This window comes from Larus michahellis, chromosome 3, assembly GCF_964199755.1.
Source record: "Larus michahellis chromosome 3, bLarMic1.1, whole genome shotgun sequence".
NCBI lineage: Eukaryota > Metazoa > Chordata > Aves > Charadriiformes > Laridae > Larus > Larus michahellis.
In genome coordinates this window covers 68481816-68498439 of record NC_133898.1, presented here as the reverse complement: position 1 = coordinate 68498439, position 16624 = coordinate 68481816, and the positions used below count along the sequence as shown (strand labels likewise).

Sequence of the window (16624 nt, the reverse complement as noted above, 5' to 3'; positions counted from 1 at the left end):
CTGAGACCCAGGGCAGTTAAAAGCTTATGTGCAAAATTTAACAAATTATATCAAGCTGTCTGCGCTGAATAGTGTTGATGAAAGCCCCTGCTGCTGTTACTGCCAACAGAAATATTAGCCCCATGCTGTCAGCGAACCAAAGGAAGAAATTGGCCAAAATCAATTACTTTTTGCATCATGTTTTGAGTGCAGCTGAATGCCGGTTTGTTAGGCTGTCAGAAGGAGTTTCAAAGGCAAGGTCTCTTCTTTAAGACTGTGTAATTGTCGCTTCTGGAAAGCATTCCTCCAGTGTGGAGACAGACAAAATCTCCCTGCCGTTTCTGACTCCTGCGGGCGGTCGTGAAGTGGACGCTCAGATAATTAGAGCTGGCGGTATTCAGGGTTTAAAGGATTACCCACTGTAACTTCAAATGCTGGTGGAGCTGGAAAGCTAGGACTTTCCTTGGCGTTCCCCATGCTGGAGATGAGTGTCATGGGAAGTTTGCCCATTACCTTTCCGCTTGATTGATTTGATAGTGTCTAGGAGAGCGCCTTGGGCAAGATCACGTGCAGCTTCCACTCTTCACGTGGTGTTACCCTGAGACCACCTAATGGTGCAGGCACTGCTGCAAGGAACAGATGAGTGTGAAGCACACACCTCAACCGTTTCCTGTGCGAGTGAAAGCTGAGAGTCGAAAGGTTGTTGCTCAGCCTTCCAGCTGGACCAGTTCCAGCCCTGTGCACTAAAACAAGACTGGTATTTTAAAATGGGCTCACCAACGTGACTAAAATGATCACAGATTTTGCTCCGAATATCCAATGCTTTATCTTTTGGTTCTCTGTCTGGAGGATGTAGGAATGCCTTTGACCATTTCTAGGCATTCAAATAACAAATGATGCCGGGGTATCAGGGCCTCACTCCCTGCTGCTGTAAAAATAGGTGGTACTGCCTTAATGACATTACTCCCCTATGACAGCAGCGTAAATAATTACACTCCGTTGTGGATAAATTTGCCTCTCTTCCTTATTTATTTTACTCCTGAATGAGAGCCTTCACTAAGGCAAGAAAGAGTTGATTTATGAACTAGACCCAGTATATCCCCTTGGGCCTCACAAATCCTTTCATGCATTTTTTCTCTAAAGGTGTCCCAATAAGAGCAGCAGTCTAAGTAAGCTCCAGATATTTGAAGAAACTCCTTAGGCAGATGACTGTAAAACCTCAAATTGTATTTTAAATCCAGTTCCCACTTGTGGCCATGGCACTCAGAGACAAAAGGATCTTTATTTTCTGTTTTGGTTCCCAGTTATGGTTCAAGAAGATTACCATAGCCAAAACCCGTACCACAACGCCGTCCATGCTGCGGATGTCACACAAGCTATGCACTGCTATCTGAGGGAGCCCAAGGTAATGACAACCTTTCACACTGATGTTGTTTTCAGATAATTCTCAATTTTTCTTTCCCAGCACTGAAAAAAAAAAAAAAAAAACGCAAAAAATATTTCTAGGTAGTGGAAAATGAGCGCGTACTTGAAGTCAGCAGTGAGGCAGTAGCAAGGGTCAGCTGCAGATTACAGACACTTTAAACAAGCTGCTGGAGTCACTTGTCATCGCACAGGTGATGTATCAAAGCACTGTCCTATGAGTTCCGGCAAGTTTTAGTGTGACCGTGTGTGCCAGCCATCTGCGAGTGGCTGCAGTCCTCCCAGCAAAGCCACCAGAAGACAGGGCATGCCCATGCCTCGGTCATCTCAGGCCATAAGCCCCTCCCCTCAATATTTCAAAATGCCAAATTTGGCAGTGCAACACCAGAAAAGGGGAAAAACGTTCCCTTTGACTGGGTCTGTTGCATGGGTGTCCTCTGCAGGAGTGAGCAGCAGCTTTTGAGTGCTGTAGCAAGCCCTCTCAACGACATCTGTCGCACATCTCGGTGGCCAGTCTGGCCCAAACCATGACAGTGTGACGTTGCTTTATGTGACACTGGAAGGCACTGTCATACTGTCATGGTGAGCCACAGTGTAAGAATATAACTAATCTTTCCTGGCTTGACTTAAGGGAAGTTCTGCTAGAATTAGCAAATTGTTAGACCAGAATATAGTAATGGCAAGTGAGGACAGGAGCAGGCCTCAGCTTTCCTGTATTTCCATCTCCTGCAAGCTCTGCAAGTCCCCGCTGTGAAAAAGTGCAGAGGACAGCCAATATCCAGTATCTGCACCATACTGCTCTTTATTTCTCATCACACGATGCTTCTTTAAGCTCATAGACCTGTACTCTGTACAGACTCATCGGGCTGGTAATAGCTACCTCACTCTCAGAAACAGAAAATACTAAGACTTCAATTTTTTTTTTCCCAATGATAACAAAATTTGCTTCTGAATGATAAGCTGTATAGCAGAAAAAAATCTGGGCAGGTTTTCAAATTTGGATGTCTGAAGTTAGAAAGGTAAATTACGTTCACTAATAAAATACCTATATTTGAACTGAGATATTTAACAGCCAAGTTTGAAATTTGAAAAGTGTATGAACTCTGCATTTTGCAGCACAGTGCTGTGCTAGAAAAATGGAACCTGATGTATTGTCGGTATTATTAAATACTGTGTGAGGCAGAGTCCTTATCATGTATGCTAACATATGCCAACCTGCTAGCATACTTATTTACTTTTTAAAACTGAATCTTTTAGACTAAGTTCAAGCACTTCTATGCCAACAATCCTTAAATTGCCATAAATGATAAAGAGATAAGAAGTACAAACTGTAATAAAATATGAGTATATAGTCTGATATCTTTATAGATGTTTGTTCAACAGTCACCTTAAAAACCTTATTCACAAAATTTATTTTATATTTGACATTTGCGTACTGTCCTACAAAACTGAGCAATGCCACGATGTTAGCTGATTCCTTTATTTGCCAAAAGGAAAAAAAAAGAAGTCTTTATTGTTCACGTTATGTTGTGATTAACGTGTGTGATTCAGCTTGCCAACTTCCTCACCCCGTCGGACATCATGCTGGGACTGCTAGCTGCTGCAGCTCACGACGTGGATCATCCAGGGGTCAACCAACCCTTTCTTATCAAAACTAAACACCACCTTGCCAGCCTGTACCAGGTAAAAGTGCTCATCAAGTTGATAGTATGTAAAATGGTGTCAAGGATAGTCTTAGCAATTTGCAGTGAACTTTAATGCCAAAATCTGGCAGCAGGGGGGTGTTGATCAAATCAACCTGCACTTTAGAGGCTGGACAGTTTCAGTTAAGCTCATCACTGGGTGTCTCTTCTTACAGCAAAGCTTATACACGTGAGAAAGAAGGTGGAAATGTCAGGTTTTGTTGAGGACATTTAAGCCAAATCAGTTGCCTGGGTTATTTCTGCTGTAGATCGTCTGGGGTAAGGAACCGTGGGTAGGAGATTTTAAATCACGGCGAGACAATTTGTACTTCGTCTTCCTTCAGTGAGCAAGTAAGCAGCAGGCATGTTCTAAATTGGCGTTGCATTAAAAGAAACTTTTGCTTCATGTGGCTCTAGTAAAATTAAACACTTAACGAATACTGTGATTTAAAAAAAAAATAAAAGATAGAGGAAACCAAAGGAACAGTTGTAGATATTTACATAAACGTGCCTAGAGATACAAAGAAAGAACTTAAAACCAGCCACTGTAGGTCACACCACAGGCTGTCTAGACCAGTATCCTGTTTCTGAGGGCAGTCAGTAAAAGATCTTAGAGAGAAACAAGCCTGGGATAAGTATAGAGTTGTCCTTCACCTGGTATACGTCCACCCAGCTCTGGCAAGCGGTAGTAGAAGAGTTCCTGAAACAAAAACACAAACCTTCTTGTTCAATAACTACCAATGAACCCATCCTGCCCTGATTTTTGTGGTCCTTTTTGAATATATTTGTAGTTTTGGCCTATGGAAATCACACTAGCTCTAGATTTTATCTACAGCTGTCCTGTGTGTATAATCTTTGCATGCACATCTCTATTCTTTACATTATACTTAACATATATGCGCTGGAGCAATGCCATCATCATTTTGGTTGCAGTAACCATAATTCATAGGTAATAGATGGAGATGGTATTGATTTCTAGCCTTTGGAAGAGTCAACTTCAGCCTTTGTAGTGAAGTGTTAGAAAAGGAATATCCCAAGTTAAAAATGGATCTAACTGAAGAAGACTCACTAACAGCTGTATACCCTTCTATGCTACTTAGCAAACCGCGAGTTTGCTGTGATGTGCTAACTAACTGAAAAGAGATTCTCTGTTGTTTTCACCCCACTCAAGCAACATTTGGCTTTTCCCATAAGAAGTGGACTGTGTAAAGGTGGAGCAGCCCTGCCCTGAGATACAGGAACAGGCTGGACCGTGGGAGCCCCAGCCAGGGCACGGTGATGCTCAGACACTTAAAACTTGGTGACTGGTCTCCCGTATGTGTGTGGTGTGTTTTGCTCCAGTCTTTTCTAAATGTCAGGCCAGTTGAGTGGGGAGGGAGAAAAGCCGGGGGATTAAGCCAGGGGACTTTGGGAAGGTAATGTTAAGGATCCTTTGAAGAGGAATGGGTAGAGCCATTCCACAAAAACCCTGGTCCTATGAAAAGGTATAAACAGCTCCTTCTCAAATTAATAGTGGGAAACAGTAATATGTAATTAGGCTGAAAATTCAGGCTAATCAGAAAGAAAAGTAGCTAAAATAAAATGTTAGTATCTTGGAGAGGTGGCTTCTGTGTAGCTAACTGGGCTTGAATATACTTTCAAATGTTGGTTAGAAAAGGCAGTGACAATACAGAAAATACAGTCTTTCAACAGCAAATGTGATGTTTAAGTATCCTGTTTAGGGACATTCTTTGGCACGTTTGACTTACATTATTTTATCTGAAATTGATCCCAGATTGTTTCCAAAGATTTTAGTAGTATACAGTACATGGATGCCAATAAAAATAACAATGCTGGGGGAAAAAAAAAGGTTGGTTGAAAACATTTTTAGTCAAAAATTTAGATTCAGTAAATGGTCTTTAAAACAATAAATCATACTTTTCTCAAGATTAGTGCTTCAACATGTGCTTGAAACTGAAACAAAAAAAGTTGTAGGGTTTTCGTTTTTAAATAGCAGAGCCACAGAACTGCTGGGACTAATCAGTAAAATAATCAAGCAAAAGTAAGTTTTAACATAGCTGGCAGTCATCTGTCACTGAGACAGTAGTAACTGAGACCAAGGGGTATCTGTTTATGGCGTCTCTTTGCTCTTGCTTGTTTGTAAATTGAAATTAGAACTTTACATTTGAATTATCTGGGGGAAAAAAGGGTTTGCAAAACAAGGTAATTTAGTATTTGACAAAGATGCAAAGTGCTTGACAGCTTCTGAAGGTTTTTAATATTTATTTTCAAATTAAACCCATATTTGATGATGCAAGGCAATTTTTGTAACATACGGGGTAATTTCCAGAAGAGTCTGTTGCATGTGAGGCACCATAATTTTCCACAAAAATAAAAGTGCCTCATTCAAGTCTCTAGCATTACAAGGACAGGAGAGAGTGTAAAAGGTGACGGTAGAGACCCGGAGGTCACGCGGTCTCCTGTGAGGAGTGGAACAGCATTCCTTGTTGTAGGATGCAGACTCAGTTTCTAACTTTCATTGGCCATTAAAACAACAGCAAAAAAAGTTTCATTCTTGCTTGATAATCATTGTCTTAGGTCTCTGTAGTCTTAAAAGTTGCAATTAACTCAAATTCTGGTTGCTACATTTGGCTTATCCAACATTATTTCTACTTCTTTTGACTGTGAGCAGCATACAGTTCAAGGTTGTTTAGCCTGATACAATCCTGCCTTGTAATTCTCCAAACTAACACCAGAAAAAGTCATACTGCTTTCTTTTTTTTAAAGAAACTTTATTTTTCTGAGAATGAATTATGAATTTCCTAAGAAAACAAATAGCAATGATATAAATAAAATGTTACTTTATAACTTGAGTAATAGAGAGTTGAGATCTATCTTTGTCTGGATCTTAAATGAAGGGTAATAGTTTAGAAGTCTGGAATGATCACATACGACATGTATAGTACAGGTTTCAGAAATCTATGAAAGAACACTTTACAACTTTAATATAGATGTATATAAACTCGAATTAGGAAAATATGTTTTGGGCATCAGTTATGACAGTTCTACTTTGCAGTCCTCCTTAGAAGCATCATTTCTAATTAAAGTATCATTTTCAGGTATTTAACATTGTGTAGTTAAACCAACTGGTCAATGATTAAGAATGGATGACCAGGTTGAAAGAAATTTAGATCGCCTTCCATGCTGAAATAAAATTGAGGCTTTCTCTGCAGCTAGAATAGGAAGTCTTCCTCTCTTCAAGTTATTATTCTTTTCCACATGCATATGTCAAGTGTGGTGGCTTGAATGGCTCTGGGAAAGTCACAGATTGGAGATTTTGTGACAGTCTAAGTAAAAAACCATTTTTTATCTCACAGTCCTGAAGCACTCCAGTAGTTTTAGGCAGTAGATGTAGATGTGACAGAGGCTTCCTAGCATGCAGCCTTTAAAACAAACCTGTGCTACTCATTTTTTTAGAAAAGTAAAAAGTTAGGGGAAGCAAGCTCTCTGGAGATCAGAGCGGAGAACCCCAGTCTGCAAGGCAGCACATAGACTTTTCCCTGCATGGGTTATCTCCCCACCGGCCCAGGCAATCGGGTAGCTCATGGCAATTAGTTTTAATAAGGCAATAGAGCATTCCTAGGTGGAATAGCTGACTCTACTAATTGTTGGCAGCAGCTCCAGGGGTTCCGGCTGCTTGCGTGTAACAGGGGAGTCATATGACTTCATGCTCAGTTGTCCCTTGTTAACTTCACCTTTCCTTTTAATGTGGGAAACGAGACAGCGCAGCAACTTTGGTTTAAGTTCTCCCTATAGCAGCAGGCAAAGAGGAGAAACTCACAGAAATAGAGATGCTCCGGGATGGATATCTGAGTTTGCTTTTTCCATTGAGTAACTATTAGTTGGGTGCAAGAAAGTTCTTGAAGTAGCTACACACAGTCAGCCCTGTTCTCACTGGCCATCCATGGAGCGCAGTTCCCCAGCTGAGGTAGGTGCTGCTGAAGCAGCTCCTCCCAGCAAGTAACACTGCCGTGCTGAAAGGGACACGGGGGCACAGGGTGCTCCGAGGGGCATCTCCCCAGTCGGGATGTTTCAAGGGTGCAGTCAGACCGGGGTCCCAGAAACTGTGCACACAGGCACTGTCTTAAACAAGTGTAAGCCTTCCCAAAGGCGACAGTCAGGCAGGGTTTGTCTAATTTACCTTCGGGTAGGAAGATGGCAGCCTATGAACTTAGGGTGGCTGTTGGAACCAGGATTCGGCTCTGAGACTAGGGAGATGAAAGAAGAAAAAAAGCTTGTTGTTATGTCCTATTACATTCCCTTATTTTTCTTGGTCAGAGTGCAGGGTTGCAAAAGTCCATCCTGATGTATTTAGGCCAAAGGAGAAGAGGGATATTTAAGTTGGCTAATGAACAGAATTGCTGTCAAAAGTAATTTAGATGTTGCATAGCTGATTACGAGTTCTGAATTTGTCAGCTCTTCCAAGGAAAAGGGCTTAGTCTTTACATGGTTGGAAAGTTTTGGGCTTGGTTTTGTTTTGCTTTTTCTCCCGGTATCTGTGAAACAAACAAACAAACAAAACCCTCAAAGAAATACCAAAGCAGCATATCAGTGATCGTGTGAATTCAAAAGCAACAGAACGTACTGCAGAAAATATTGTAATGGGAAATCAATCAAATTTGCACTCTCACCTTTGCAGTAATTTTGAGCACGAAATTTCAAGAAAAATACTGACAAAATGATCCAGACGCAAATTGGATCTTGGTTACTGGCAACATTCAGTGTTTCAATGGCCATTAGATATGACAGGATTACAAAGGAGGATGAGGAAGCCTTAAGGAGAAAAATACTGTTCAGTCCCTCTTGGAGAAGTGGCAGCTGTGCACCACATCCAAGAGGAAAGGCAGCACGACCGTAGCTACACCTCAGAACTGGGGGACTCTGCAGAAGGGAGACAGAGATTAACAGTGGCCGGAGAGAAGGATTCTGACCCTAATTTCCTAGTTGGCAATGGTGAAGTAGAGTCCTTGTTCTGCTACCGGCCCAAAGGGTTTGGTTGTGTTTGGGTTGGTTTTTTTTTACTCCAGTGCTCATCTACTGCAAAAGCCATAAACTGCCCAAAACAGGGATCAGATGCCATAACTCCCCCAAGAGTGTCTCTCTTGCTAGGTGATAGTCGTCTCATTCACACCATGCACATTGTTATGGAAAATTGGGGAATGTGCCGTTCGCTGGAGGGGTGCTCCGCTGGGCTGCTTCTCTGCAGCAAGCAGATGCTTTTGTGGATTAGAGGTTTCTGAACAAGTGACATTTCTCAGGTGTAGTGGTAGAAGGTACTCTGTGAAGTAAACGAGTGATGAGTGGTAAATGCATTGTGTGTTAGGGTAATAACATAAAGTCATCAGACACAAAATACCCAATTTGTTATAGTTTACAAACAACCTAGAAATTTTTCCAACCTAACTTTGGTTCCACTTAGTTGGAAGCAAACAAACAGAAAGGACTCAAAATGTGGTGCAGACTACGTTGCGGAAGCCTGCAGATGGTCAGTGATACAGATACTCATCTTGCTTTCCCCAAGAAGCTCCGGGGAGCTTCCAGTTCCCTGACTCCAAGGGAAGTTTGTCACTTTAGTTTTCTTTTTCTTGTCCACTCTGCATTCAAACTGTAGAAACTGAGAAGTCAACCTGGGATCAGTATGAGGTAAAAATTACGATTTTGCACTCATGCTTCAGTTCATTTGTTAATAAATCTGTTAGAATGCAAGCTACCTCCCACTCAGATGAGATTAGCTCCTGTGTTCACAGCAGGATTCAAAAACTGTAGAACAACAGGACTGTGGGGCTGACCTTATCTAGGAAACCTAGAAGCACAAGGTCCTTAACTCTAGAAATCCAGACCGATTCCTCAAATCCAAAAAGTGGCTAAAAAGCACACATTTTGGGCTCGTGTTACAGCACTTCCGATTAGCTCTAGATGTCATGTGATTTGACAGATCTGTATCTGTACCATGGGTGCCTGCCTAATCCTTGAATGCATTCCTTTTGTTCTTCCGTAGAATGTTTCAGTGCTAGAAAACCACCACTGGCGATCTACGGTAGGCATGCTTCGAGAGTCACGGCTCCTCGCTCATCTGCCCAAGGAGGTGACGTAAGTGTCTGCTGGAGGAAGTGCGTCACTGAAACTAGTCCATGGCTTCCTCCGCTCTTCTTAAAAGGACACTGGCAAAGAGGCCCAGGCTGCAGAGTAGGCTAAACTTCCTGCCCTCTCTAGGTGCCAGTATGAAATCATAAGACAAAGTTACGTAGCAGAAGTATTTTCTAAGACTTTGCCACTTCTGCAGCAGGGGAGTGGCCACTGTCAGCACTGGGAACATGGGGAGTCCCAGCAGGAATGGACCTTGTCAGAGGCATTGTTGGCAATTTTGTCTTACATAGCGCCAACTAAATATTGAAAGATTTAGCGATTAAAAAGCAAGAAGTAGAAAAACTGAGGAGCTGGTCGAGTAGCATCAAGACTGCTCAGGACTTCCACACCTGACTGAGGAGATGTAGTTTAGTCTTCACCATCTTTTTGAGTGAAGCAAAAAAAAACCCAGCAACATGAGCACCTTGGCCAAGTTGATGCTAACTTTTTACCTGCTGGTTTTTGTGCAGTGTTATTCCCACCAAGGAATGGAGATTGAGACAATGAACCACCTGCAATAGTAAGTTTTAATCACAGGCAACCTTACCAAGAATATAAACAAGCTACCTGGAAGCAATAAGCTCCATATCCCTCCAGAAATCCTTTGCTTCAGAGCAACAACTTTAGTCCTATTTTAAAGGACTTCAGTCTTTTACCACTTCATCTGCAACTTCAAAGTTGCAGTATTCAGCACCCAATTCAGAGCAGCTGAAGTAAGATGTGAGCATTTTTCTAGATGCATCATGCTGTTGTTTTGGTTTTTTATTGTTGGTTTTTTTTTTTTTACTTTTCTAGCACTTTTCAGAAGCTTTCAGAACCACCTATGCCAACAGACATTTTTCTTCTACGTTATGTATTCCTCCTGAACCCATTTAGGCAGCTAGAACAGCTGGACCCTGCAAACCCCAGCAGGGACTGGCCAAACAGATACGAAAGAAAGAGGAAGCTTTATGCTAGCTATGATCCATAGCAGGTTGTTTTGAGCCATTAGCGTTCAGTGGTTCCACGATTGAAGGGTCTTATTTTCCTTAATTGCAGACAGGACATAGAGCAGCAGTTGGGCTCCCTGATCTTGGCAACAGACATCAACAGACAGAACGAGTTTTTAATCCGTCTGAAATCTCACCTTGACAATCAGGATTTGAGGCTGGAGGATGCACAAGACAGACATTTTATGCTTCAGGTAACTTTAAATATTAGTTTTCCACTATTGTATTTTGTTCATTTTTCAAGTCACAGTATTTCCTAGTATACATCTGAATAGCATAGGATAGTGTGTCTGGACATCAGCGTCTCGCTGCCTGTCACCATAAACACTTTGCTTCAGCCACCTGGTATGTCAGGCAAGCATAAGGTACCTCCAGCATTTCCTTTTGTAATTTCCTGGAGTTAAAAAGCTGTGAATGCAACAGACACAGGAGAGTGTCAAACGCTGAGAAATTAAGATAAGCTATTAATTATTTCATTTCCAGACCATTGCGTCTCTTGCCAAGTAATGCTTCGATTATATTTTCTCTTCTGGCAAACATCACTTCCTTCACCGGTGCTGTTTTCTGGCGCTGTGCAGGAGAGCCCCCTTGTCGGTGTTCTTTCCAAGGCAGCCTGCCATCAGGTGCCCAAGTCCCGTTCCTGTGATGGATGTTCAGAAACTGCCTCTGCAGAGACAGCTGTTGCCATGGCAGCAGGTGCTTCTCCAGTGGATCTGCCCAGCTAATGAAGAAACCATGCTTTATTTAAAAATCAAATAGATTCAAACTGGTTCTTCCAGCTAAGCTGCGGTTGCTAACAGGCCCTTCAGAATAAACCTCTACCTATTAAAGCGTTATTGTGATTAAAGTAGCTGCGTATACATGCTTCTCTGGAGAAATTACATCAATTTCGCCCTTAAATACATTAATAAAACAAAATCTACATGTTACCACTTTGTCAAGGTTACAGGAAAGGTGACAGTTGCAAGGAAAGAAAATGCTGACCTGTTAATTCTTCCCCCTCCAGCAGTGTGAGAAATGTAGTAATCTGCTCGCCTGTCCTCCATCAGACACGGTCTTCTGTCAGATTCCTGCATGGACCGTGCAGGGCAGGGTGATGGGCTTATCATATTTCTGGACAGATTAGGCACAAAGGTTGTGCAAATGCCAAAGGCACAGGGATTACAGGTCTCAAATATGGCGAAGAGTTTCTTATGCACTTTCTTGAAGATAGGAACGAGGACACAGACATGGTGAGATTTACTTGTCTGGTGGATTAGTTGTGGGAGAAAAGAAAAAAAAAGTCCAGAAATCTTGATGGATCAAGATAAGTTAAAGGATGTTTGAAAGATCCGTTTAAATAGATAGTAACATTAAGGCTAATCAATTTAATCCAGAGAGAAAAGTGACTGGGAGACTTCCCTGCCCCAGTTCACGGGTCTGAATTTATACAGGAAATATTTCTTATGTTTTCCTCCCGGGTGCCAGAATGATTTCTGACCTCTGTCAGGCTAACCGACTGTGTTCAATCTGAGAAGAAATGAGGCACATGACATCTTGTTCCAAGGCAATAACACAGACAGACTATTACATGGTTTACTTTTCTGAAGCAGTTACTCGATTTTAAAAACCTCTTGCCCTCCTGACTCCTTCCCCAGCAAAGCGCTTAAAAGTACTAGTTAACTAAGTGAAACCAAGCCAGGGGCAGTGCAGAGGGCCCTGTGCTTAGCTTTGTAAACAAAAATATGCAGACATTAAGACAAAGTGTAATTGAAGTGAGATGCAAGGTCACTCACTGAGACCGCAGGGAAGTGATGCCCAAATACACCAGCTTGGCTCTTCGCTTCCTTGTCATCAGCCATGGATGCTGAGCCAGGCAGTCAGCAGGAGCCAGCCCGAGGCTTTTGTTGGCTTATTCCTTGCAAGGAATATCCAAAAGACTTTGCAGCCTTGGAATTTGGCCCTCCTCTTGTTCTCACTACGGTAAAGCGGAGGGCTGAATGAAAGTTTTGTTTGCGGCTTAAATAACTGCTCTTTCCTCAAAAGGCATATTTGGGTGAGGCTGAGTCTCTAAAAGGTGATCTTAACCCTTCCCAGCATCACTGGTGAGGCCTGGGAGTTTCATGACTGCCAGTTTACTGCTGAAGCACTGCTAGGCAGTACCTCCTTTTCTCACTGCTCCTTTTCTTCTTTGCTTCTTTCAGATTGCACTCAAGTGCGCGGACATTTGCAACCCTTGCCGGCTCTGGGATCTGAGCAAACAGTGGAGTGAACGGGTCTGCGAAGAGTTTTACCGTCAAGGTCAGCCCCTTGGCGCGCGATGGTCCCCCTTTCACCTCGCCTTCCCAGGCGTTTTGTGTGGCAAGACAGGGGTAGCGTTCAGCTTGCCCAGTTTGCCTCGAAATCTCCCCCACGAAGGAGCTGCTGAAGGGATAACGCTGCCTGGTTTGAAAGGCGGGAAGGGAGAGAAGAGCAGCAAGTATTTCTTTGCCCTCGCTGCCTCTGTAGCAGCCTCAGGCGGGAGGAAGGGCTCTGCTGTGCCCCGGCCCTTCAATTCAGCTGGAGAGCCCACGGCTGGATTCTTCTCTGAGAACCCTCTGGTTACCGTTAGCTCTTCTGAGCTGGAGCGGCGCCAGGGCAACGCTGCGCCAAAATCCTACCACTGTCCGCCGCGTTTTATCTCACTTTTCACGCTCCCGCTACAACTCCGATGGGAGCCTTACCCTCGCTGTTTCCCAAATGCGGCACATTCTTCTGCACAGAAACGCAGAGAACGGGTTCGAATGCAGTTCCCAGCATGCCGAGCTCTTCTAATGCTGTTGAAAGGGCCAAAGTAGGCAAGCCAAAGCTCAGCTAGGACCTATTGCAAATGTTTTCAAACCCCTGCAGAGAGTGCAGTCAGGCAGGGTTTTTTTTAAACACGGTAATTACACTATTTGGCTCTATCTGCATAGGCAAGGTCATGCTGTGCTACAACACAGGGTGCAGCAGGGTTTAATCACTGTTAAATTCTTTGTTCGGAGCATCCTGAGAGCTGAAGGCAAGTGGTACAAACACTGGAAGAGCACACAGTGAAGTTCTCAATTCATTTAAAATTCTGCGCTATGAAGTTAGGCCACATTCAAGCTGGTACCTACTTAGTCCTAGTTAGTCCATAACAAGGACAAATAGGTCAGCAAGTTAATTTTCAGCCAGTGTTAGCTTAAGCTGGTGAAATGCCTTTGACTTTGTTGCTTTGGGAGTGATATAAGCAACTTGCTTACATGCAGGTTTATTTAATCAGATATATAGTCAAGGCATAATTAATATCCAGCTCATGAGGGCAGGGCCCCAGTTGTGTGATACCTCACCTTTAGTGTATCGAGGGACCATGCTGAGAAAGACAGCACTCAACCTTTGTAAACTTAAGCTTTTTCCCCAGGACTCAAGATTTATTAGTATAACATCTAAAATATGCCTCTGAAAGGGGACACTGGAGCATATGAGACCAGTTAGAAGTGTAACAGGGAGAAAAGGAGCGTTTCATGTGGGAGAATATACAGAAACTGTGGTCACACTGTCACTGGTGGCTGTATAATCTTGATAAGTGATACAAAAACCAATATTAAATAGCATGTATTCAGATACCATTGTCACTTTAAAATGTTATTACAGACTCTACCGCCTTATGCACAGTGCTGGGGCTTGAAGGTATTTTTTGTCACTAAGTTTAACATTTGAAAACCATAGCGCTCATGGTTTGATTTTTCGCTATAGATGGGACAGATAATACCACAATTAGTGCCTTATTTAATCTTCCTTCTGGAACACATACAAAGTTTCAACATTTTTGCATCAAACCTTTCTAATGCCGTTCTAATAGACACTCAGATCCTGACCTTCCAGTCATCTGGTGCATCTACGCTACATCTATTAGCAAATAAAATACACAACTCAGGTACGTTTCAGGGAGCACCTGATGCCTACAGCAGCTCCTAACACAAACCTTTCCTAGAAAAATACTTTAACTTGTTCTCAGATGTTTTAAAAGTCAATTACGAACACAGGGTAAATAACGCAACTTGATTTGTTTATATAAACCTGGAACTGGCGAGAAAGAAGTTTCAAGAAAATGGCTAATGTTTAAGCAACATTAATGATCAGTTTCTCTGGTGAGGTTTTAGAATTGCTTGGAAGGTTTTCCCCAGCCTGAAAGCTCTCAGCAACTAATTCACGCAGTTATTTTTGCAGCAATTAGAAGCATAAGAAAATTGACCATCATTTAAGTTCTTACCGTGCGAAGGAAAATCTTATTTTTGCCAATTAAATGACTTGTTAATGACAAGAAGATGTTGATACACTTCAAGCCAGACAGGTCAAGCATTTTGAACCCAGAATACCTATAGAGGGGACATCACTGGAGTCACACACTCTTTTTTTCAGTTAAAAATGTTGGGAGGGGGTAGAGGAGAAGAGGAGGACAGTCGGAACTGCACATTTGGAAACGTGACAAACTTTTATTTTGTCTCAGATTGGCTGAATTGTTCCTTTTGATTGTTTGTGAAGCTAAAAATGTTGCCCTGATATTTTCTAAATATCTAATTAAAACTGAAAATGTTCTCCTCACATTGAAGAAGAAATTGCATGCTGCAGAGAGAAGAAAGGCAAAGCTTAAAAATGCACGTGGTATTTTATATGGAGCTATAGAGCCTGAGTAGCACAATAGCATTTAAGTCAAAACTGTCTATTAGTGGGGAGAAAAGATCTTCCAAACAAAAACAGTGGATTTAAAGCAAAATGTTTCTTTCTGGGTTGAACACGGTGTTTTGTCTGATCTAGCAGCTCTGTTTTCCTTATGGGGAAAGTTTTGCATAACCAACCCTCGCTACATTCTTATTAGGTAAATCAAATGGACAAAATGTTATTGTCTGAGGACAAGTGGCACATCATAGCTTGCACACAGGTAGTCTCCCTTCCCTCCCATACTGTAGAGGGGAAAGGTCCTGTACCTCGTGCAGTAACCGGGACTGTACCCTGGCACTGTCTCAGAGAAGGCGAAGAATCACAAAGGATGGATGTGTTGCATTCACAGAGTCGAACAACAATGAAAAACCCAAACCCCCAAACCTAACTCATTTACAGCAATCTTTGCATGGAGTAATTGCTTGCGTGGGGAAATGCAATCTCTCCAGCAGGACAAGTGACTGATGTCTGGATAGCAATGGGCAGATGAGACCCCCTGAGGTGTTTTTCTGCTGAATTCTTAACATGCAGCTGGCCCGTGGTCCTCTGTGACCACTCCAGCATACACATGATCATTGCTATTGATTACCCTCCACTAAAAACATCTCCTGTCTTAGCTATATACAGACTCACAGAATGGTAGGGCTTGGAAGGGACCTTCGGAGATCAAGGAAGACTATCGTGCATGACCATTTCTGCACCTGCAGGAGTTTATAAGCATCTTCTCAATGCCAAATTTGGTCAATTCTGCAGCAGGAGCAATCTGAGGTGGCATCTAGAGTGAGCAGATCCCCCAGCCAGGCTGTTCTTCAGCAATTTGAGACAGACCTCAGGGCCAGTCACAGCAGGAGCTGCCTGCAGGAGTCTTCAGGGCTGCCCCAGATTTGCAGCTAGAGACCTGCTCCAGTTAGTCAAATACCCTGCTGTGAAGGTGACTAGGAGTCCAGCCAACCACTTTATTTGAAGTCTGTCTGCTGTCTCAAGTCAGTCCTGTGCAGATGACTCTCTGGAGACTTCCTGGACCACTCAGGGAATTAGTGATGTAGGTTCAGTGCAGCAGCCCAGGCATAGCCCCAATACCCACCTACACCACAATAAGAAGACAAACTTTTAATTTCATCCTTTTTCCACATTTATAACTCAAAGTCCATAGCTCTTGACACATGAACCAGTTGCCCAGGCTCATGCTCTGGCCCTTAGTAGTTTCTTGTGCAGATACAGCTGCAGGCTGCCGGGCTCCATCACGCTGCTCCTTAACAGCCGTTTTCACGAGCACACAGTAGCAACTCACACTACGGTACTAATGGAGACGCATTTCTTCTAGAATTTGTATTCTGCTATTTTCTAGTAGGAAGACATTTGAACAGTTAGTAAATGAACTAGAATGCCTTAAACCTCTTCCATGTGAGAGAACCTGTTTTAAAAAATTAAGGTCCTCAGAACACGTAAGTGCTCAGATTTAATGTGCATTCAAAAGTCATCTTTCCTTAGAGAGATTCTCAGTTTGTATAGATATTCAGTTTCTCTGATACCTAAGAAGAAAAAGTCCAAAAATGGAAGGTATTTAGACATTTAACATGGTCATCAATGGTGGAAAATTCCAACTGCTCCAATCCACACCGTTGCAGTCACTGTAAGAGTCTGGTATAGGTACAGAGAAGAGATAAAAGTGCCAGAAAATTATTT

The 16624-nt window shown here is 42.6% G+C and overlaps 1 protein-coding gene across 2 annotated transcripts in view; it reads left to right on the top strand.

The window, feature by feature from the left end:
• The window catches only part of PDE7B (phosphodiesterase 7B), a 177296-nt gene that overhangs the window by 157657 nt on the left and 3015 nt on the right, over positions 1 to 16624 (top strand). For both annotated transcript variants that reach the window (XM_074580653.1, XM_074580654.1), the window contains 5 exons: positions 1284 to 1384; positions 2953 to 3084; positions 9121 to 9212; positions 10287 to 10431; positions 12421 to 12517. In XM_074580653.1, the coding sequence (XP_074436754.1) occupies positions 1284 to 1384; positions 2953 to 3084; positions 9121 to 9212; positions 10287 to 10431; positions 12421 to 12517 (567 nt within the window). The remainder of the gene's footprint in view (positions 1 to 1283; positions 1385 to 2952; positions 3085 to 9120; positions 9213 to 10286; positions 10432 to 12420; positions 12518 to 16624) is intronic.